At 32.2% G+C, this 25,504-nt stretch overlaps 1 protein-coding gene and 1 pseudogene across 1 annotated transcript; both read left to right on the top strand.

The window, feature by feature from the left end:
- Positions 1 to 3,444: 3,444 nt before the first annotated feature.
- On the top strand, positions 3,445 to 14,983 carry LOC107628789 (disease resistance protein RPV1). Its single transcript, XM_016331390.3, has 5 exons — positions 3,445 to 4,086; positions 4,194 to 5,301; positions 5,381 to 5,668; positions 13,178 to 14,212; positions 14,290 to 14,983. Exons 1-5 carry the CDS (start codon positions 3,584 to 3,586, stop codon positions 14,872 to 14,874), a joined length of 3,519 nt encoding a protein of 1,172 aa, XP_016186876.1. The 5' UTR covers positions 3,445 to 3,583; the 3' UTR covers positions 14,875 to 14,983.
- A 4,952-nt stretch (positions 14,984 to 19,935) lies between these two features.
- Positions 19,936 to 20,706, top strand: LOC107628807 (auxin-responsive protein SAUR21 pseudogene; annotated as a pseudogene).
- The last annotated feature ends 4,798 nt before the right edge of the window (positions 20,707 to 25,504 follow it).

The raw sequence follows: 25,504 nt of genomic DNA, 5'->3' as shown, positions 1-25,504 counted from the left end.
TTTACATTTGTTTTAGTTAATGGACTTAGTCATCTTATATGGCGTTCGTCCTCCTTTTTTTTTGTTGGTTGTTAGAATTTGTGCTTTCTTCTTTTTGTCGTAGGTTCTTGTGAAGATATGTTCTTTATGAATTGTTGAATTTGATGCACTTTTTATTGTGTTATTTGGTTCCATCTTTGTATGTATGTTCTTCTTTCGAAGATGTGTCTTGAATTTGTATGGTTTTCTTTCTCCTTAATCTCTTGATGGGGTGGTGCTTCAATGTCATTATTTTTTTGAAATGTCATTAGATTTAAAGCAGTTGTGCCCAATAAGTTTTTTGTGTCGCCATCAAATAGTACAAAAGTTGTTGTAACACTTTGATCTAAAACCTTTAATTGAATTCTGAACCTAAAATAAGTATTGGGCTAACAACTAATAATCTGATAGATGAGATTATGAAAAGTATATAGAGTTACCTTATTGTTGGATATTATGGTGTTTGATTACATGTGCCACAAATATTGTTGTTTCTTTTTTTATATATGCTTTCTTCGGACACCTTTTACATTTAACACAGTTCTATCCTAATTTGTCATTAATTTCGTTTATAGTTGCTAAAATTGTGAAGATCTTTTCCTATTCCAATATTCAATTTATGTTATCATTGGGTATATGATATTTGAGAAAGTATGAATGTATGATGCATGTTGTGATTTTTGTTGTCATACCTGATCATCATATTCTCATTGCATGGCCATTAGATCTAATCGTTCTGCTCTGAAAGAATGATGCTCTATTGAGTAAGTTTGAGATATGCAGTTCGAAAATAAACTTTTTTGTGCTAAATTTGATGTTATGTGAAGGAATAGTGATAAGAGACTTATATATGTAGTTTAAATGGTATAGAATTGAAATACTTATAATGTAAAATTCATTATCATTAATAATATTATTATGACATTTGTAATATGGATGTTTATTACCTTTGATGAGTTATTTATAAAAATTAATAAATTAATTGTTACGGTTATAAATTTATTGTATTGTTTATAACGGTAAGATATAATAAATATAGGAATATGAATTTAATGTATTTGGAAGTTACAAATTTATTGGATTCTATTTTTTAGTTTTTTATTTGTATATTTTATTTTTTTTGCTGATTTAAAAATAATAGTTAATTTGGCAAGAATTGAGTGGTTGATTCTAAAGTTGTGTCAAATAATAATTATTCTAAAGTTGGCAATGCAATTAACGTAGTCAATGGCCTAAACTTATAGAGTTGAGGTCAACATAATTATTGTAATAATTATATAATTAGATTTGTATCCATGCATGATGCATCTTATATGTACAAATATACGCAACAAAAGCTAAAAGTTAAACATTTTTAGTAAAAAAAAAAAGAAAATAGTTAATTAGTGTTTTGAGGTAAACATGCATGCATGATGCATCTTATATACTACAAATGTATCTAATATGAAAATGTATGTCTAATATCATATATTTTTTGGTTTCGTTTTGAATATGAAAATGTATGTCTAATATCATATATTTTTTGGTTTCGTTTTGATACTCTTTTAATAAATTTGTTTTTTTTTAGTTTTCAAATATTCTTTTCAAAATTTATATTGGTAAAATAAAATAGAATTTGTTTTTAATAATAAGTAAAAACTACAATAATAGTTCTTTGTACCTAGTGTTACTTCTAAAAATTAAAATGATTATTTTTTTTTACCAAAAATACAGAGACTCGAACTCGCGACCAATATGGGAGACTATGCTATTTGAGGTATAACTCATTGGCAAAAATTAAAATGATTATAATAAACATAATTATAATAATAAAATATAATTTTCATTTTTTAAATTTTTAATTTATAAATTAATTGTTGCGGTTATAAATTTATTGTGTTGTTTATAACGGTAAGATATAATAAATATATGAATATGAATTCAATGTATTTGGAGGTTACAAATTTATTGGATTCTATTTTTTAGTTTTCTATTTGTATATTTTATTTTTTTTGCTGATTTGGAAATAGTAGTTGATTTGGCAAGAATGGAGTGGTTGATTCTAAAGTTATGCCAAGTAAGCAATATTGTTGATATGGCATTAGTAGGAGGAAAGAAATGTCTCAAAAGTAATGTGGTGCATGCTTATGTATCTACTTTTATATATTAAGAATAGATATTCTGGGAAATTTAGATGCCGAAAATATTGAGGCCAGATAGCTAGTATCTCCCAAAATTCAGCTCCAATTTCAATTGTTTCTTAATACACACTATTTTCTTGCAACAGTAGCATCTAAAAAGTAAAAATACACTTGAAGAACATATGCAAATTGCAAAACAATAGCATTCTATAAATATTTGGTGATAAAATGTATTAATCCATTTCTAATATTAACATCTTTGACATCTAATTCAGATGCTAGTTTCCACTAAAAATGAAGGATGAAAAGAAATTTCTGAGTGTCTTATATGCAAAGTTGTCCCTCAACTACCCTGTGTAAGTTTCTTTTAGTATTACTTATAATCCATTCAAGCATGAAGTGAGGTCCATGAAAGCATTGAGATCGTCCATTGAATGACATATCCAAAATCTTCCTCTGCCTTGGCTTAGTATCTCTCAAAACAAAGGTTGATTTAAATATGAAATTGGAATCACAAGCCCCTTCATTTTCTCTCTTAACAGAGATTGAGATAGCCTTTTTTGAACTTCATCAACTTTACAAGATTCTTGGCTAACACCAGATGATACTCTTTTAATAGTTTGTTTCCTTTTAATTTTTATTATCATAGGCTATGGACCCCTTTTTCACATTTCTATTGGGATGGTTCTGTTTCTGAGTTAATTTTACTACTGCTTGAATTGAACCAGTCAACAAACTCGTCTCGCAGATTAGTATATAGCACTTATTTAGTTCTAAATTCAACTTAGTCATATACAAGTAGACACTAGTATTCTACAAAGAAGTCCACCAAAAAAAGGGAAGAAGTTTACTAGAAACGTGTGCTTTTGTTCTTGTTTATTCTATGTTTCGTGATTGTAGCAGAAATGTTTTTCTATTCAATTGAAACATATTAGGAAGCTACAATTCATGTATATGAGATCCTTCCCTACAAATATTCATGAATTTCGTTAGTCATCCATCACACAGTCATAAAACGAAAATGAGACTAACGACACTTATATCGTTCAAGAAATTGGGTAGGTGCCATAGAGAAAATGTTTAGCAAATCATGACAAAGATTTGGAGCAAAGAGCTACGAATATTGAAGCAATGCGTGTCAAATTGGAAGTTAAGAAAGGATAACGTCACTACTTATCTATTTTTTTTAAAAAAAAAAAAGTATGTCCCACACTCCCATTTCAATGTTTTGTTTTGCTCATAATAAAGTATAAACCACTCACTGCAAGAATTTTCATCTATCCTTTCCTCCACAGAAAAACTACTACCCTGCAAACTAACCAAAAGACACGTCCATTGACTTTAATATATATATAAATCCCTTATCCTCGGTGTGCATCTCATTTTCATAACAACTAATCCTTATTTCTGCATTGCTTATTCCTTATTGACTGTGCACACATACAATGGATTGCATGAGAATCCAAAGCCCCTTGTCTCTTAAGAAGAATTGGAAATATGATGTGTTTGTGAGTTTTAGAGGGGAGACTCGCTTCAACTTCACTGATCATCTTTATGCTGCTCTCCAAAGACACGGCATATTTGCCTTCAGGGATGATACTAAGCTCGAGAAAGGAGGACTTATATCTGCAGGGCTTCTGAAAGCTATTGAAGGATCACAGGTTCTGATTGTTGTCTTCTCTATCAACTATGCTTCCTCCACATGGTGCTTGCAAGAGCTGGCAAAGATAGCTGACTGCATTGAAACACCGGGACAGCGTGTTCTGCCAGTTTTCTATGATGTGAGTCCAACTGAGGTGAGAAGGCAAAGTGGAAATTATGAAAAAGCCTTTATGAAACATGAAGAAAGATTCAAAGATGATGCAGAGAAGATGGAGCAAGTGCGAAGATGGAGGGCGGCTCTAACACAAGTAGCTAATCTCTCTGGCTGGGATGTGAAGAAGGATAAGTCAGTAACCCCTTCTATGTCTTCTATTTATTCTTTTGAAATAATTTTGTGCTGTAGTAAGTGATGATTTTGTGGGTTTTTTTTTTTTTCTTAATTGATGTGTTTAGGTCACAATCTGCTGAGATTGAAAATATCGTCAAAGTGGTAACAAACATAGTGAGTCCCAAACCATCATCAAGTCTATCTGATGATATAGTTGGGATGCATTCTCCTCTACATGAATTAGAAAAGCTTCTACTTTTGCTCTCAGACGATGATGTTCGAGTTCGAGTTGTAGGGATTTGTGGAATGGGCGGCATAGGAAAGTCAACTCTTGCCACCATTTTATATGGAAAAATCTCTCATCAATATGATTCTTCATGTTTTGTGGATGACGTAAGTAGAATTTACGGAGATTATGGTCCACTTGGTGTACAAAAGCAACTTCTTTGTCAAGCTTTCATGCAAGAAAATTTTTCGATATGCAATCTTTCACTGGCAAATAATCTGATTCAAACTAGGTTATGCCATAGAAAGGTTCTCCTAGTTCTTGATAATGTTGATGAGGGGATTCAATTGGAGAAGTTGGCTATAAAACGGGAAAGGCTAGGTAGAGGGAGTAGAATAATCATAGTTTCTAGAGATGAGCATATATTGAGAGAGTATGGAGCGGATGAAGTTTTCAAAGTTCCGCTCTTAAATGATGAGAATGCTCTCCAATTGTTTTGCAGAAAAGCTTTCAAATGTAATCACGTTGCAAAAGATTACGAGAGCCTGACAGATTCTGCATTAAAATATGCTAATGGACTTCCTTTAGCGATTAAAGTATTGGGCTCATTTTTGTTTGGGCGAGATGTCTCCGAATGGAGTAGTGCATTAATTAGATTGAAAGAAAAGCCAACAAAAGATATTATGGATGTGCTACGAATCAGTTTTGATGCACTTGACGATATGGAAAAGGAAATATTTCTTGATATTGCTTGTTTCTTTCCATTTAAGCGCGAAGAATATGTGAAAGAGATTTTACGTATTCGAGGATTTTATCCTGATATTGGTATAAGAATTCTCATTGATAAATCACTTATAACTATTTTTGATGGATGGGAGATAGTTATGCACGATCTGTTGAGAGAGTTGGGTAGAAGTATTGTTCGAGAAAAATCACCCCACGAACCAAGAAAGTGGAGCAGGTTGTGGAATCAAAAGGATCTAAGCAATGTCTTACGAGAAAACAAGGTAATATAGTTATTGAAATTGTTGTAGGTTGCCACTTTTATTTAGAATCTAAATAATCTTAAAAGCTCTAATATTTCAGATAGCAGAAAACCTTGAAGCCATAGTTCTCCGAGAATTTTGTATCTACAGGGAAGAGTTGCCAGTTGAAGCTTTATCACAAATGAGTAACCTGAAATTGCTTATTATACTTAGTCTTACTGAAAATTTGAGTTTCTCAGGATGCCTGCATTTTCTTTCTAATGAGTTGGGATATCTTGAATGGGAAAGTTATCCTTTCACATGTTTGCCATCAAGCTTTCAGCCAAATAAACTCGTTAAACTAATCCTGGATTATAGCAACATCAAAGAACTCTGGAAGGGAATAAAGGTATGGCAGATATCCTTGTCTTTGTTAGTATTAATTTTATAATTAAATTATTTTTTTGACATCTATAATTTTATCAAATTTATAATTAGATCCTTATAATTTAAAAATGTTCAACTAAATTCTTATACCATTAAGGTAGAAGAATAAAATTAAGAGAAAAATAATTTAAAAATATAAAATTTTAAGAAAGAGAAAATTAATTTAAAAATGTAAAATTTTAAATAAATGTCAAGTTTTTTATTCATAAAATATGTATTCTTTTCTAATTTTTGCAAAATAGTCATTATTAACATATTCATATTTACTTAAAACCATTTTTATATTCACAATAAGTTGTTTCTTGTAATAGTTAATATATATATGTATTCATTAAGTTATTTGATAAAATTTTATTTAATTAGAATTACTTGCATAAATGAACTAATTATTTAAATTTATAAGCTAAAAGTAATTATTTATGCTATTGATTTTTGTAACGTATTCTCTAATTACAAGAATAAAACCCCCTTTAAAAAAGTTATAATTAGATAGGTGGATATTATAAACTATATACAGTTATTCATAAAATATTAATAATATCAATATATACGAATACAATTGGAAAAAGAATTTGAGTTGTATTTATATTTGTAATTATAAATTAAAATAATTGATAAGAAAAGTATATCAACTAAATAACTTATTTGTGAATTTAAATATATAGTTTCAAGTAAACTAGTGAAGAGCCTCGTGCATATGATAAGTTTAATACAAAATATTTAATATTAAGATATAGTTAGATTTTTTTTTTTTTTTTTTTGATGAACATCGGGGGGCAGAAACGCCCAAAAACAAGAAAACTAAATAGAGACTACTCTAGAGAGAGCAATACCTATAGAATCAGCATGAAAAGCTAAGGAAATACAAGAGGGCAGATTAAAGAAAATATGGCAGCCAGATGGAAGACTATGACCAAAGTGAGCCAACCTATCAGCACAAGTATTTGCTTCCCGAAATTGGTGATGAATATTCCAGTTAGTAAGCCTGCTGCATCTGTTTCTGATAGCCAAGACTAAAGATCTAGTAGCATGTAAGTTAATTTCCTTCTGGAGACAAAGCTTCACTGCAACAAGGGAGTCTGCTTCAATGATCAGATGAGAGCAACCAATATTCAAAGCTAGCTCCAGGCCTAGTAAAATTCCCAAAAGCTCCGCTGTCGTCACTGTTCCACCGTCCAAATTTGCACTAAAGCAAGCTATAAATCTTCCATCAGAGTCCCTTAGGATCCCACCACAAGCTGCTCTTCCTCCATCTAACACAGAGCCATCTGAGTTGAGCTTAATAAACGGGTGATCTGGTGGCTTCCATTTGATCTGTCTTTCAATGAAGTTGCAAACCTTTTTCCTGCTCTGAGCAAGCTCGAGGTGTGCCATAGAGTAGTCCTTCGCTAAACGGAAGGCCAAAAAATGAATGCTATTCTCTGCTACGGCCTCATCGCTATCAAAGATCACCTTATTTCGACGAAGCCAGAGTGCATTCATTATGCATACAAAAAGGAGGGGCCAGTGAACCCCTTTGAAGAGGGATTGGGATGATAAATTCTCCAACAACCAAGGGAGAAGGGGGGTGTTGAAAAAGTTACCAAATCTCAATCTGGCATCAATGCTCATCCATGTTTGTCTCGCAACTCTGCAGTCTCGGATCACATGGAGCATCGATTCGATTGCCTCACCACAACTAACACAAGATCCATCCTGGGTCATATTTCTTTTGACTCTAATCTCATTTGTTAAAAGCACTTCATTTGCAACAAGCCAGCAAAAAGTACGCAGCCTTTGGGGAGCTTCAAGCTTCCAGATCTTCGAAAACAACTCAGCTTTAGAATTATCTGAAGGGCTTAGATAGAGAGAGCAAGCTGACTTGATAGAAAACGCACCGTCTGATGTCAACAGCCAGGCTAGAATATCTTCTCCCATCTCTGGTTCAGGTGTTTTCGTCGACCTGAAAACGGGAATCCAATCGTCACCTAGGACTACTGCAATTCGATTGAGATCCCACCTCCGGTCTGATACATAGTCACACACCCGTTCCTCCAAAGATATAGTTAGATTAAGTATTTAATATGGACTTTTTACATTAAATTGGATCATAAGAATAAAGATATATAATTTTACTTTATTAAAGAATTCAAAAATATATAAGATAAAATTTGTGAACAAAACAATTTAATAAAAGTTAATAATTGTATAAGAAAAGTTGTGAACAAAACAATTTAATATTAACTTCCCATAAAAAATTTAACTTTAAAATTAAAATTTTAATAAACAAATTAGTAATCCATACTGTGCACGGAAAAACCTTATTCAAGTTAATAATTTTTTTATAAGCATATTGAAAATAGCCATAATATTTATAGGCTTCCATCAAATTTAAAAGTAAATATGATCAATACAACAATAATTTTCTATGATTCTATCCAATGATTTTTTTTTATACGGGATTCTATCATATAATTACATATATGATAGAATTTATATAATTTAACAAATTTTTTAATTAACAAAACAAAAAAATTAAAATGCTACGAAAAAATAAATTTTTTTATAACTCTTGTGAAAGAAAATGAATTTAACCATTATAAAAACAAATGAAAGACAAGATGTTATCTAAAAATTAAAAAGTCTTTTTGTATGAAACAAAAATAAATTAATCCAGTCCAGCTCCCTATATTCCCAAGCTTAATCCAGACTTGGTCCTATACAACTCCGATCATCACCGAATTAGTTATAGATTTTCAAAGTTTCTAGCTTCATTTAAAAAAAATGCAGAAAACCAGGTTTTACGATTTAACTTTGAAAAATCATAACTAATGTTCCAGTTATACGAAACCTTCAAAATTGAATCTTAGCAATTTTACTTATTCTACTTTACTTGGCTTTTAATCTCGTATCATTTCAATCACTATTGAGTAACTGGTTCACTTTCCAAATTTGCCGTTGAATTCAAAATTCAGATTTCCAACAAGTTAGTTCAACTTTTCAAAATTCAGCTCTCCAACTATCCTCTAAACCAAACTCCAATCAATTTACCAACTAAGTCCATTACAATAACCAGTTCAACAGTAATCAACCAATATAATCCATTAGGATTCAACAATCACAGCAATTATTGGTCAAATAATTCACAATTCGCATAATCAATCCATATCACTAATTAATAATTCCAATCACACATCACAAGCACAATTCAGCATTCATATCATCAATTAATCACTCACAACAATTAAAGCTATTTGCAATTTACTCAATAAATCTTGTGGACATTCTTAAATTAAAATTGTTTAATTAAACCCCCTACATATGCAACAATTCAAGGTTTAAACCATAACATGGTTAACTTGCACAAGGTAAAGTAACTTCAAGCAAAAATGCTTTTTCGGATCATAAATTTGGAACTAAGAAACAGCTGAAAATCAGTAAACGGATTAAGAACTTGTGAGTAAAGGGTCTTCAATGAAAATCCAAACAAGCAAAGCATTGCAAAAGTGCAAGGGTAAAACTTGCATTGATTAAAAGTTTAAAACAAAGGTCTATAAAGGAAGAAAGCTTGAACATTCAAAGCACTTTTTCATACAATAAATAATGTTACAGTATTAAAAAAAAAATCAAACAAATAAAATGCACAAAAAGAGAGAACTAACCAACAAGTATATATTCAAAACTTTTGAAAGGTATTGAAAACAATGCTCAACTCAGGTGTTGAAAAACAACAAAGAATCTTAGATTTCAGAACATGATTGAAAAACAAATGAAGGAGGAAAGAAAGACCCTTCTTCAGAATTCAATGCAATATTCAGTACACAATAAACTAAATTGGTTTGAGTTGTTTTTCACAACAAGGTAAGGGTATTAATCCAAAGCAGCATCAACCAGTAGGAAAACGAAAAAGGAAAAGAAAAAAGAAATCATGGGTTTTGAAAAAGTGATTACTACAAAGAAATTTCTATTCACAAAAATTCATGCCCCCTAATTTGCGTGCTATTTTGAGTCATTTTACCATGAGAAATATGAAGTGTGTAACTGAGCAGAAATAAAATGAGTCAAAAATTGAAATCTAAATTTCAGAATCAAAGGAATCCTAAGATTGAAAAGGGAAGAACTTGAAGGATCCCAAAAGAAATAGTGCCCTTGAAAGAAAAGCCACGTTCAACAAACAAAGCCATAGCAGAACAGATTATCAAACAAAAAAAATTCAACTAAACTTTCAGATCGGAAAAGATCTTCAATTCCACTAACAGATCATAAAAGAAAATTTGCCACACCTAAACAGAGAATATTATAATTCCAATCTAGCAAACAAGAATAACACTCCATGCATATATTCGTCACGTAGTTCTTCTACCTAAGCAACCGAATAACTGTTTTTTTTTTTATTATTGATTCGAAAGAACAAATCACGAGTGGTTCAAAATTATGTTAACTTCAAAGATCATCAACATAAGAAGAACAACCTTGTTTTATCAAAATCCAAAACAAAGCATCTCAATTAGCAGCTAAGTGAATCCACAATCCACAAATCCAAATACTGTTCTATGAGAGGAATAAGATAATAATTCACAGTAAAAACATATCGAATCTTCTAGATAATTGATGAAATATTGAAATCAGAAACCATAGAAAATAACATGAAAATGAAGAAGATTAAAGCAAATATTCACAAAAGCGTGAAAGATTAGAACTCGCTACAAGGCAGGAATTGCGAACCGGAACCGAAACTAAAGTCATTGCAAAAGCAAGTTTAAGAAAAGCTACCAAATAATAACTCAAGGATGGGTACAAAGAAGAGAAAAGAGGTGTCAAGAATCGACAGATGACTCATGATGACAAGAACCAAAAGACAAGAATGACAAAAAGAAAAGGATGACATTCCTATAGGCCTCTGATAGTGCCACAATTTGTACAAATAGGCGCGCTTCTATTTATACAATTGTGATCCTACTATAGGACACTTGCTCCATATTACACTGATTAAACCTAAGCTCTGATACCACTTTATCACGGCCCAAAATGAGCCATGACCGGCGCTCAGGAAAATAGTCCCTTAGCAAGCCTAAACCGACTCAATTATAAGTTGAATAAGAAAGTTATAAATATTTTACAAATTCTAAAATAAATAGTTATATATATTTTTAACAAAAATAAAATAATTACAAATGGTTGGATCCTGCCTGTGACATATGGAGCATATACATCTAGGAACTCGACAAAGAATACGTACTCGCTGCAGATTGTTACTCTTGAATAAAAAGTCTCACATAGTCAAGTATTTGTTCCTGAAAAATGTTTTTAAAAAAAAAGGGATGAGTTTTACAACTCAGTGACTAGACAATACATTTATAATCGACATGAGACCATATAAACATTATTATCAAAGTAACTTTAATTAGAAAATAATAGTTAATAATAATAAGTGAATCAATAAGGGAGTTCTCATACAGAAATCAAATCAAAAGTCCACACATGGACGGCTCCACCTCTATGGGTAGCCCTTTCCTCTTGTGTGTCCTAACAAAATAACAGATCTAACGTGTGGCCTACACTTTAGGCTAGCAACACCCCTGCTAGCTGGAGTCTGAGTCAGATGCATCTAAGTTAACGTCATAACCGCCGTTAACTACGGTTTTCTAATACGAGCCTCCCAAACCAATTCAAAACATATAGTTTCAAATACAATAAATCTTTAATCTCTCAAATATATAAGGTATCGAATCAAATCAATCAGATAATACTTTCTTATCAGAAATATTTTCACATCATACTTTTTCAATCATAGAAACATATTTCATAATTTCTATGTGTGTGCCAACAAATACTTTAATACTTCAAAAGTATATATTCAAATAAAATCAATATTCTAAAATAATATAAAATTTTATCAAACATATATATAGTCTCATGTAAAAATTCCTAATATATGAATTTCATAAGAAGAATTGCTCAGCTATAATAAATCAAGTATTATAATCAAATCAAAGTTCTTCAATAATAGTTTTATAAATATAATTAAAAACTCATAATAGCATAAACCAAAAGCTTAACGGTTATAAATGTAAAGCCTACTCACAGCATGGTCCTAACGGACCGAAGAGACCAAACCCAGAGTGCGTCTCACGACAGCGACAATGACCACAACACCAGGCAGTCATTTCAAATCGAATACAGAGACAAAGGCAGATAAAATTCTGGAAGATCCAAAACAGAACAAGGACAAAAATAAATCAAAACAAGGACAAGGTAAAAATGAATTAGTGGCAGAGATAAGGTGAAAACAGGACAGACTAAGGGAAGAAGCTAGACCAGAACAGTGGCAAGGTAGTGTTGCCGGTGAGTTTGGAAGCTCCGACGTGTTTTCCGGCGACGGTACCGCCGTTCCTAGCGACTAGAGGCATGGCGACGAGTCTCCTTCTCCTCCGGTGAGTTCCTCCTCCCCCCTCTGTTCGTGTATGGTGATGTTTCTCTTTCTGCGAACTCTCTCGTTCTCTCTTTCCCGCTAGAGCTCCTCTTCCCGGAAACCTAACAGTGGCAGCGGCGGTGCAGCAGCTTGGCGATGGGGTCTCCATCGGCAAAGACGGATCTGATGACGATGAGACTGACCGCGTCCCTCTTCCTCGCGGGTCCTCCTCCTTCTCGGCGACCATGATGGCGGCACCGCAAAACGCTAATGGCAGCGACACTCCTCCAGCTTCCTTCACCTCGCAGACTCCCTCTTTCTCTAGGGTTGACGTCGATGGCGACTTGGCAGCAGCAGAACTTCGGCGACGAGGCGTGGAGGCAGCAGCCCCTTCTACCGTTCTCTCCTTCTTCTTTTTTTCTGCGTAGGTGTATTTGTGTATGGTGTGAGTTTTGAAAAGAAGGGGGCTGTTGTTGATGAGGAAGAGTGGAAGTTGTTTAGTAATTTAGGGTTAGGGTTGGGTAGGAGGAATAAGGGTAATGTAGAAATTTTGATAAAATTAAAGGGTAGGATAGTAATAATAGAAAAAAAGAAGCTTGGAACATTACAGGAAGAATACATACTTTCTGAATAAAAATATTAAATTAAAATTTGTTTATTTGATTTCATATCACTTTTTGTCTTTGTTCTTTTTAAGTAGTTACTTTTATTTATTATTTCTTTTGTCTTTTAAAAGTTACATTTAAATATATACTATAGCATAAAAATGAAAATATTTGACAAAATATATAAGTACGAATGTAATGTTTGAATAGTTGACAATAATATTTAATTTTTTAATTTTATATTTTATGAATCATAAATACTATCTATTTTTAACAATATTATTATTACAACTAGGTGATATATTAAAAGAGTATAAATTGTTGAAAGAGAAAAAAAAATGATATATAGGAACAAAAATAATGTATAAGTAATGAAAACAATTAGGTGAAAAAGGACAAAAAATTAATGAGTTGGAAGGTAGTTAACTAGATAGAGTAATATTACTTGCTTTTATTGGATTTTTGTTGGTTGCAGGATCTACCTAATTTGACACATATAGCACTAAGAGGTTCTCATAATCTTGTAAAGATACCAAACTTATCTCAGGCCCCAAATCTTGAGGAACTAAATCTTGAAGGATGTGTTAAACTTGTTCACCTTGATCCATCTGTTGGTTCTCTACAAAAACTTCGTTTCTTGAATCTGAAATGGTGCAAAAGCCTTGTAAAGATACCCATCTTAGCTCGGACTCCAAATCTTGAGGCAATAAATCTTGAAGGATGTGTTAAACTTGTTCACCTTGATCCATCTGTTGGTTCTCTAGAAAAACTTCGTTTCTTGAATCTGGAATGCTGCAAAAGCCTTGTAAAGATACCCATCTTTTCTCGGACTCCAAATCTTGAGATGTTAAATCTTGGAGGATGTGATAAACTTGTTCACCTTGATGCATCTATTGGTTCTCTAGAAAAACTTCGTTTCATGAATTTGGAAAACTGCAAAAATCTTGTTAGTATTCCCAATAGCATATTTCATCTTAATTCTCTTCAAGATTTAAATCTTTCTGGGTGTTCGAAATTATTTAAATATCAGTTGTTAGAGAATCCAAGACAGAGCGAGCAGTTGAATACAGGTCAAAGTGTGCAAAGCCACATGACATCATCCATATGCAAAACTCTTACAAGGCCTCTCCATTTTTTATCTTCTAGAAGGCGTTCGAATTCAGTTGGTTCATTGGTGCCTTCTTTGTCTCGTTTCCCAGTTTTGACATCTCTTGACATAAGTTTCTGTAATCTAGTTCAAATCCCTGAAGCTATTGGACAGTTACATTGTTTAGAAGATTTAAATATAGGGGGAAACAATATTGTTGCGCTACCTCATTGCATCAAGGAACTTCCCAAGCTAAGGAAGTTGAACTTGGAGTACTGTAAGCATCTAAAGTGGTTGCCAAGTACACTTTTGCCGATCAGAAGAGATTGCTATGGAGGAATATATGTTTTCAACTGCCCAAATTTGAGTGACACGGAAGGTTGTCGTGTGACAGTTATTTCATGGATGATAAAAATGATTCAGGTACCAACTTCAATTCCTCCTTTCTATGTATATTATGAACTTATATTGTTAATCGTACCTAATTTCTACGGTGGCAGGTGAACTTGCAATGCTCTTTCCCCAAATACAGCATTAGAGCTGTTGTTCCAGGAACTAAAATTCCAAGGTGGTTCAGCGAACAGAATGCGGGTAGTTCAATATGGCTGGATCCGTCTCCCATTCTAGATGACAACAATTGTATTGGCATTGCTGTTTGTGGAACATTTGTTGCACATCATGCTTCACCTCAATTTGTTCGACGAGTGACAGGATCTCTTTTACATTGTCATTTTCATCGAAGTTGCTATCGGGGGGGCGTTTATTACATTGTTCCAATACGGTTTAAGCAGGATTTGATCACAACTGAATTGGATCATATGTTGCTAATGTTTTGCTCCCGGGAAAATATCATTCATTATTTTTCAGAGGTTTTAAAAGAAGGGCCATGTTATCGTGATGGTAATGAATTGGCCATCGAAAGTGATTATCCAGAAGTAGTAGAAGTGAAGAGTGTTGGTTATCGTTGGGTATTCAAGGAAGATGTGGAACAATTTAACCCAACAATGATGTACGGAGCCAATTCTTCATCTCGTCACAATCAGAAGCACAAGTTTTTGGCAATTCAAGATGAGCAATTAATGTAGCCCGCAATCCTTAAATTGATGAATGAATGAAAATGTTGCATCTGCGTTTTGTCTACTACTTAAACATTTTTAACACCTCCCACAATATATAAAGCATTCTCTTACTGTTTAGTGGTTCAGTTTGTTTAGAGCCTCTTGCTTTACACTTACAAATGGCTTCATGTAATTTAAATGTTTTTAACTACTATATCTCTAAAAATAACTATCTTTCACATTAGTCACAAAAAAAAAAATTATCTTTCACATTGATATTGTAAATGGTCATCCAAAAAAACAGATGTGATTGCACGTTTTACACTGTCGGTACATCAAAATTAAACTCATACATAAATACATAAAAACTTTAAAAAATTAACTTAAAATAAAAAAACACTTCTCGTAAGTTGTAACATTTCAAACACCTCCCAAAAAATATAAAGCATTCTCTCATCTTATTGTTTAATGGTTTAGTTTTTCTAGAGGTTTTTGCTTTACATTTTCAAATGGTTCTTGTAATTTAGATGTTTTTGATTAACTTACTTATATCTATTCTTAATATGTAAAAATAGATAGATAAATTTATTCACATTACTTTTAAGAGATTTTTCTCTTCTTACTAATACCATGTCAGTAATATTATTTAGCAAAATTTTAGAATCAACCACTCATTTTTTGCCAAATCAACTATTATTTTTAAATCAATACAAAAATAAAATATACAAAAAAATATACAAATAATAGAAATATATACAAATTCGGCTGCAAAATTACCATTGACAATAATTAAAAATTAATAGTATCTAACCAAATTTGTAACCTATATAAGAATTCATATCCCTATATTTATTACATCTTATCGTTATAAATAATACAATAAATTTATAACCCTAATAATTAATTTATTAATTTTTATAAATAACTCATTAAATATAATAAACATTCATATTACAAATGTCATAATAATCTATTAATCATAATAAATTTTACGTTACAAATATTCAAATTCCATACTATTTGAACTACTTATACAAGTTTTTTATCACTATTTCTTCAAATAACATTAAATTTAGCATAAGAAATTTATTTTGGCACTACACAACATCTCAAACTTACTCAATAGAGCATCATTCTTTGGACAATATCACCAAACAAACAGACAATTGGTTTATCAAAGTTCACATGGTTCGTCTATGGAAAACATTAACACCCACAAATGAAGAAAAGTCTCTTTACTTAGAAATGATTATATTAGATGAAAAGATACAAAATAAACATATTTATTATATTTTTAAATTGAATTTACAAAAAAATACTTTAATTATTTTTACGTTTTATACTTTTTATATTATTTTATAATACTTTATATATAATTATATTTTAATATCGTTAAAATTATATTTCTTTCGATATGCTATTCATTGTTCCTTTTTTAATAACTTAAAAAAAATTAATGTAATCAATTTTTTTAATTAATTATTAGCTATGATTTACTAACACTGCAGAGAACATATCTTCATGTAATTGTGAAGAGAAATATGATGAACAAATTCAAGCATTTGTTACAAGCAGGAAAAGTCTATACTATAAAAAATTTAAAAATAGAAGATGCAAATGAGTTGTATAGACCAATTAAACGTACAATAAAAACAAACTTTTTACTCATAACTGTTGTGAAAGAAATTAAAGATTCAATTTTGAACATTTCTCAACACTATTTTCAATTTACATCACTTGAGATATTGTGACAAAGTGGGTCAAAGAAAAATATTAATAGGTTATTTCACTTTATACTATTTCAATTATTCTTATTAAAATAACTTGTTCAAAAAAAATTCTACACATTTTTGTTCTTTTTATTGTAGATGTCGTTGAAAAATTGCATGCACATTAAAAGATTAAGGAGAAAGAAAACCATACAAATTCAAGACACATCTTCGAAGGAAGAACATATATGCAAAGATAGAACAAACAACACAATAGAAAGTGCATACAACTTAACAATTCATAAATAATATGTGTTCATAAGAACCTACGATAGAAAGAAGAAAACAACAACTCTAATGATAACCAATAAAGAAACTGGAGGACGAGCGCCACATAAGAAGACTAAGTCCATCAACTAAAACAAATTCAAAAATTAAACCACTAAGGATGTGTTTAGCAAATGCGTTAGAAGAAAAGAAGTATGTTTAGATTTCTTGAAAGTTTTCAACTTTTGGTTTGACAATTTTTTTTATAAATGCAGAAGTGATTTTTTTACTAAAACTACGTTTACAAGAAGTAACAATTTCTAACTTCTGCGTTTTCTTAACGGGCTTTTAGCCATGAATACTAAATATTTATTTATCTTTTACCAACTTTATCCTGTATGTATGTTATTGTATTATTTATAGAATTCTTCTTATTTGTATTTATATGAGTTCTGTTTTTTATTATTTATTATTTTTATTTTTTTTGTCAACTGTTTGTTTGACATTATACACTTTTATAATTGTGATTTTTGTGTATTATGTTTGTTATTATCTTTTTAATAATATGATTTATTGATCCTATTAGGTAAAGTAAATTAAACAAAAAATTAAACGTAAATAATAATAATAGTAAAAAATTATAGTAAACTAAAAAAGAGTACTAACAATACTAAAAATATACTATATAAAAAATATCATCCAGAACTTAAATTTATTTCAATCACTACAAAGTAAATTTTAATTTTTTATTATTTTTAGTACTCTCTTTTATAATTGTAATTCTCGTATGCTATTTTTTAGTGTAATTTTTTTTATAATATAGATTATGATTTCATTAAAAAAGATAAATTAAATAAAAAATTAATCATAGATAATAATAAAATCATAAATGTTAAATTTCAATAATATTAAGAATAAGATTATTGAGAGTACTAAAATAAAAGTACGATGTTAAAAAAATACTAAATTAACATTCTCACATTAATACTTAAAAAATATAACATATTTGATTATATATATATATATATCTAAAATTTATATTTATATTTTTATTTAAAAATATATTTTGTCTACTTTTATATGTTATTTTTATTTTAGTGAGTAAATATTAATTTTATTATAAAATTAACTAATAAGATCTATTCAAACAATATTTATTTTACTATAATCCATTTTGATACAAAAATTATCAAACATAAATCACTTTAACACAAACTTACTTTTTATCAAAATCAAGTTTGCAAAATCAATTTTATACAAATTACCGTTTGTAAACTGTAATCCAAACACACACTCAATAAAAATATCACTTTGTACAACTCCAACATTTAAATCTTTTGTACTACAAATTATTTTAAACAAAACACCTTTTAAATTTAACTTTAATTTACACATATTTAATTTAATTCTACAAAACATAGCCATTTTAAATATTTATTATATACTATCATTAATGGATGCGTGGGTCTCATTCTAGTTAACATAACAATAAATCAATCATCAAGTCCTTAATTCTACACGTGCATACTTTTTTCAGCCATTTTAAAAATATTGGATTCAAAACTAAATATTCAATTATAGTTTATTTATTTCACATCATATAATTCTATAAATTAAGCTAAAAATTTTCCTAAAAACATTGGTTAATTTTTTGTTACAATATCCTTTAACTATATCGTCGATAAGTTTTTATTGGTCTTTTAAGGATATATTCATATACTATATAGTAAAAGAAAAGAATCATCACATGCATGTAAATATGAAATATGAAGTCTCAGTTATTATTGTTATTGTTGTTGTTGTGAAATTTAGCAAATTGATAACAAAAATGGTTAATAATAAAAGCAACTAAAGGATCCAACCAACAATGGGTATACTTACATTTCAGACATTACACATTATTAAGGATATTTGGAAGAAAAACTTCTAAATTTGTAAGAATAAAGATTCAGGGGAATTTAGATGCTGAAAACATTGAGGCCAGGTAGCTAATATCTCCCAAAATTCAGCTCCAATTTCAATTGTTTCTTAATGCACACTATTTTGTTGCAACAGTAGCAGCTAAAAAAAACATGTGAAGAACATATGAAACTTACAAAACAATAGCAGTCTAGAAATATTTGTTGATAAAATGTATCAATCCAGAGAAATTGTGAGGGAGAAATTTCTAATATTTACATCTTTCACATCTCATTGAGATGGTAATTTCCACTACAGCAGATGATGCTCTTCTAATAGCTGGTAAGCGAAAGCCCATTGTTTTATGTTGCTTAACACAAACAACAATAAAAATGATATCAAAGTGTGTAGAAGAAGAATGATTGTTGCTTGAGAATGGCATAGTTTTGGTGAATATATATAGATATAACAGATACATGTTATGTGGAGGTAGTTCTCTTCAGAAATGAATGGTTAATGTACTATTTGATGGGGTCAAGGGAGAGACAATGGCAAATGAGATCACATGGTATTGTCTTGTCTTCAATGAGGTTTCTTGCCAACATAGTTTTATCTTCAGAAAGAGACTTTTAGAGACTGAAGCCAATATAATGCAAATAAAGCCATGGCCTACTTGTTATGCTATAGACAGGCTCAAAACATATCACTTAGGTTCTTCATGTATATCCACCATATCCTCTTTTATAATCAAGTAGTTTGGTATGCTTTAATAATGCCAAATCTATCTATAATGCTAACCATAATTGCTTGGGGAAAAAAGAAAGCAAAACAAAAGGAAAATCATGTAATTAAAATCTTAACCCTTGATCCAAAATATAGTTTCTGTCCACCATGTCTAGAGGAAAGTTCCTACATCCACAAATTATTGTACTAAGATTTTTAGAACATGAGGGTGCCAAGTATTCCATCTTTAACTAAAATTGTTGGGTGCATGTCCCAATTTATACTTCTAGTTTCAATCATAATTTAACACTTGACAGTGCTTTGAATAACAGAACCATGTGATTCATCAAAATGTTATTGTCTCACCAAATTTCATGTCGTTGCTTATCTCCAAATCTTGCTGAGTAAATCTATCTCTATATATATGCATGCAGCATCTCAGAATCTTTCATCAAGTTTTCACAACACATTATCCATCAACAAGTAGTTTCTTCTAAAAAAGGAAAAAAAAATCCACATTCTCAGAAAACTATGGCTATTCGTTTGCCTTCTTCGGTGATTCATGCTAAACGTGTCCTCAGCCGGTCTCTTTCAGGTGGCAAAAAAGTGTCTGGAAATGTGCAAAAAGGGTATCTTGCAGTGTATGTTGGAGAAGAGGAGCAAAAGAAGAGATATATGGTTCCTATATCATACTTGCATGAACCTGCTTTTCAACAATTGCTAAGTGAAGCCGAGGAAGAATTTGGATTTAATCACTCAATGGGAGGTCTAACAATTCCTTGCAGTGAAGACATCTTTTGCAGTGTGACTTCTCAGTTAAAAAGTTAGAAAGCAAGCAGGTTCATCATTCATTTCACATGCTTTTCTTTCCACCGATATGCCAAAAGCATGCAACACCAAAAATGCAAAAGCTACTTGAATCGAGTGGCAGTCAGTAGCAGATCGCAACAGCTTGAGAGCAAATTGATCTGGCTATGATCTTTGCAGCCATTTCAGATGGACTAGGACCAAGGATTTCAATCCATTCTGCTGTTGAATTTTGCTGAAATGGAGACCAAGCATCTTGGATATCACTTCATGCTTTATCCAACTGATGATCACACAAAATCCCATAATGGATAGAGTTGATCGTGAGAATTTGAGTTGATGATCAAAAAGCTGAAAATGCACCATCAGCTCTATGTAATTTTGTATAAGAGTACTGAGTTGTTCCAGAAATATTATAAACATTTTTTTATATTTATGAAATAAACATCATCAGTTGATGGCAATATGTGAATTCTTATTTAGCATAGTGTCTCTCTTTTTGCTATGTTTCTCTGATGATTAGCTTTATCAAATAAAGTACTCATTTGCTATTTGGATTAAATTGTGATAAGATTTGAGAAGAGTTGATGATTTGTTTAAGGTTTATTACAAGCAAAATGAACAAATTAATTTGAGAATCAAGTATGTGGTACATGTTAAAATAAGTACGACTCTCAAAAGTGATCAAACTCATTTTCTTCTATGGTTCCCAGCAGAGAAATCAAAGTGAAACTGAAAAAAAAGGGATATGTTAGTAGCTGAGTTTATCTTGCTGCAATGTCTCAATCTCCAATTAAATTATATACTTAATTATGAATTATATGCTTAATTATGTTTTTGAAGGTTAAAAAAATGTGAGGATGTAGATGGAGACTACATTCAGAAGTACTTTTTGTACTCTTCACAAGACTTGTCATGCAAGCTGTTGTGAGAAATAAAACCTTTGATTTTGATTGGTAGACAACCATCAATAGGGTTGTCCCTTCTTGCCTCCAAAAACTACAATTATTTCTCTCTATGAAATTATCCAAAAGCTACAAACCAAATTAATGGATTGTATATCAGATTTCAAATTTCAAGATATAGTACTTTTAGCTGTCTCTTAGCGTATGAATATTATAGAAAATGTTATATGTCATGATCATGTCTTCAACTTATGAAGCAAGGAATTACATTGGTTAAATAATGATCTTGTTAGCAAATCTTCTACAACACCTTGTAATGGCTCATGAGCCTGTTCTTCACTAAAATGGCATACCCCATAGAAAACAAGGATCTAAGATATGTCCTGCAAGAAAACAAGGTAAAATAGTTATTGGTAATATTATTTTTTACTACTATTTTTAGAATTTAAATAATTTTAAAAGGTCTAATGTATCAGACAGCTGAGAACGTTGAAGCCATAGTTCTGAGAACATATGATGAAGCTGGGAAAGAGTTGTCAGCTGAAACTTTGTCACAAATGAGTGGCCTGAAATTACTCATACTTCCCAAAGGAAATTTTTCCGGAAGCCTGGATTTTCTTTCTAATGAGTTAGGATATCTTGATTGGAAAGAATATCCTTTCACATATTTGCCATCAAACTTTCAACCAAATAAACTAGTTAAATTAATCCTTACGTATAGCAACATCAAAGAACTCTGGGAGGGAATAAAGGTATGATAGATATTATTGTCTTTATTCATGTTGATTTTATTTAAATGAAAACAAGAGGACAATTTTCTCATCTTTCTCTAATTTAACGAGTTGGAAAGTTGTTATGATGCCCCTTTTTTTGTTTTGTTGTAGGATCTACATAACTTGACACATATGGAACTATGTCATTCCAAAAATCTGGTAAAGATACCAAATTTATCACAGGCCCTAAATCTTGAGCACCTAGATCTTGAAGGATGTGTTAAACTTGTTCACCTTGATGCTTCCACTGGTTCTCTAGAAAAGCTTCATTTTTTGAATCTGAAAAACTGCAGAAGTCTTGTTAGTATTCCCAATAGCATATTTTGTCTTAATTCACTGTATGATATAAATCTATCTGGCTGCAAGAGATTGTTTAAATATCAGTTGTTAGAGAAATCCAGGCCAAGTAAGCAATTGAATGCGGGTCAAAGTGTAGAAAGGCACATGACATCATCCATACGCAAAACTCTTACAAGGCCTCTCCAGTTTTTGTCTTCTAGAAGGCGTGCCAATTCAGTTGGTTTGTTGGTGCCTTCTGTGTCTCGTTTCCCAGCTTTGGTATCTCTTGATATAAGTTTCAGTAATCTGATTCAAATCCCAGCTTTTGTTTTGAAATCTAAAGACCAGGTGCTCAGAATCTTCAAACACTTTCATGCAAGTGTTGAAAGAGAAACAGGAAGAAAATTGAAATGTGTTCGAGCAGATAATGGTGGTGAATACAGGAGTCCGTTTGAAGAGTATTGTAAAGGACATGGGATCAAGCTTGAGAAGACGGTTCCTAAGACTCTTCAACATAACAGAGAGAATGAATCGTACTATCAATGATAGAGTCAGGTATATGCTCTCTCATGCAAAGTTGCCTAAATCCTTTTGGGGTGAAGCGATGAGGACTGCAGTAGACTTGATCAACCTTTCTCCTTCTGTTCCACTTAATGGTGATGTTCCAGAGAAAATTTGGAGAGGGAAAGATGTCTCCTATAGTCACTTGCGAGTGTTTGGCTGCAGGGCTTTTGTTCACATTCCAAGAGATGAAAGGTCTAAACTTGATGGGAAGTCAAAGCAGTGTATCTTCATGGGTTATGGTCACGAAGACTTTGGTTACAGATTATGGGATCCGGTGAGCAAGAAGATAATTAGAAGCCGAGATGTGATTTTTCTTGAAGACCAAACTATTGAAGATCTTGAGAAGACAGATAAGCCAACAGTAACTGTTAGACGTTCTGTTGATGATGAACCTGGTCCTTCCACTAGACCTCCTGTTGATGGGGGAGATGTGCAAGTTGATAATGATGGTGATGATTTGCATGATGAACCTACACCTCAACCTGAGGTGCCAGATGTTGAAGTTCCACTTGAACCACCAGTTGAGCCTGAATTGAGAAGATCTACTAGAGAGCGTCATCCTTCTCAAAAATACTCTCCTCATGAGTATGTGATGAACACTGAGACTGGGGAGCCGGAGAGCTACCAGGAAGCTATGTCTGATGAACATAAGGAAGATTGGTTGAAGGCCATGCAAGAAGAAATGAAATCCTTGCATGAGAATCATACTTTTGAATTGGTGAAGTTGCCGAAGGGTAAGAGAGCATTCAAGAATAAATGGGTGTTCAAGTTGAAATCAGATGAAAATGTCTCACGGCCAAGGTACAAAGCTCGATTGGTTGTGAAAGGCTTTGAGCAAAAGAAAGGTATTGATTTTGAGGAGATTTTCTCTCCAGTTGTGAAGATGTCCTCTATTCGAGTTGTGCTTGGATTGGCGGCTAACTTGAATTTAGAGGTTGAGCAGCTTGATGTGAAGACTGCATTCCTTCACGGTGACATAGATAAAGAAATCTATATGGAGCAACCAGAGGGTTTCGAGGTTAAAGGAAATGAGCATCTTGTATGCAAGTTGAAGAAGAGCTTATATGGGTTGAAGCAAGCGCCAAGGCAGTGGTACACGAAGTTTGATTCCTTCATGGAAGGTCATGGGTATAGTAAGACTTCTTCTGATCATTGTGTCTATGTTAAGAAATTCTCTGATGGTGATTTTATAATTCTCTTACTTTATGTTGATGACATGTTGATTGTTGGTCATGACACTAAGAAGATTGAAAGTCTTAAGAAAGACTTGAACAGATCCTTTGCTATGAAGGATTTGGGTCCTGCAAAGAAAATCCTTGGCATGAGTATCACTCGTGACAGGAAGAATGGAAAACTGTGGTTGTCACAGCAGAAGTACATTGAGAAGGTTTTAGAGAGGTTTAGCATGAGTAATTCCAAACCTGTTAGTACTCCACTTGCTAGTCATTTCAAGCTGAGTTCGCAGCAATGTCCTACAAATGAGAAAGAGAAAGCAGAAATGAAGAAGATTCCATATGTATCTGCAGTTGGTAGTTTGATGTATGCTATGGTTTGCACCAGGCCGGATATTGCTCATGCCGTTGGAGTTGTTAGTCGGTTTCTCTCTAATCCTGGCAAGGAACACTGGCAAGCAGTGAAGTGGATTCTCAGATACCTTAATGGTACTTCTAGAGTTTGTTTATGCTTTGGGAGTGGCCAACCTGTGTTGGATGGTTACACAGATGCGGATATGGCTGGGGATCTTGATTCAAGAAAGTCTACTTCTGGTTATATGATGACTTTTGCAGGGGGAGCTGTGTCGTGGCAATCTCGACTTCAGAAATGTGTCGCTTTGTCTACTACAGAGGCAGAATACATTGCTGTTGTTGAAGCTTCTAAGGAACTCTTGTGGATGAAGAAATTTCTACAAGAGTTAGGCATCAATCAAGAGAAGTTTGTGTTATTCTGTGACAGTCAGAGTGCTATCCATCTAAGCAAGAATCCGACGTTTCATTCCAGATCGAAGCACATAGAGGTGAGGTATCATTGGATACGTCAAGCGCTTGAGATGAAGTCATATGCACTTGAGAAGATCCATACTGATGATAATGGTTCAGATATGATGACTAAGAGTTTACCTGCAGTGAAGTTTGATTCCTGCAAAGAGAAGGCGGGCTTGGTGGAGCAGCCTATCCCCACTTGAGTTGGTGAGGGGGAGATTTGTTGGTGGGTCTCCAACCTCAAGTGGGACCCACACATATTAAAACAAAAAAAAAAAAAGAAATAAAGAAAGAAAGTGGCTTTAAGCCACGAGGGTGGGAGAGAAGAGTTTTTTTTCATTCATTTGAATGAAAGGAAAAACGAAGCCTGCTTCGTCGTCGGAGGAGAAGAGAAATTTGGGGAAAAGGGCAAGCCAACTTTGATCACATTGACTTGGTAAACTTGCTCCATTTCTTATAAAATTTTAGTATGTTATTCCTGGCGTAGAGATGAACATTAGGATATAACTTATTTGTTGTATTGTCTTCTATTTTGTCTGATTTGAGATACCCACTTTGTGGAGGGTTTATGTTGATTCCCCTAGTTTTGGTGATGTATTTTGTTGATTGTTGAGATGCCCTAGTGTCACTAGGAAGACTGTTTGTGTACCCATTATTCTGATAGTGAAAGATTTTACTGGACTAGGTCCCGTGGGTTTTTTGTCCCTCTTTTGGGGGTTTTCCCACGTTAAAATTCTGGTGTCTGATTATTT

This window comes from Arachis ipaensis, chromosome B3, assembly GCF_059453495.1.
Source record: "Arachis ipaensis isolate K30076 ecotype BB chromosome B3, ASM5945349v1, whole genome shotgun sequence".
In the NCBI taxonomy this organism is placed as follows: Eukaryota; Viridiplantae; Streptophyta; class Magnoliopsida; order Fabales; family Fabaceae; genus Arachis; species Arachis ipaensis.
The sequence above is the reverse complement of the archived record's forward strand: the minus strand, read 5'-3'. Positions and strand labels throughout refer to the sequence as shown.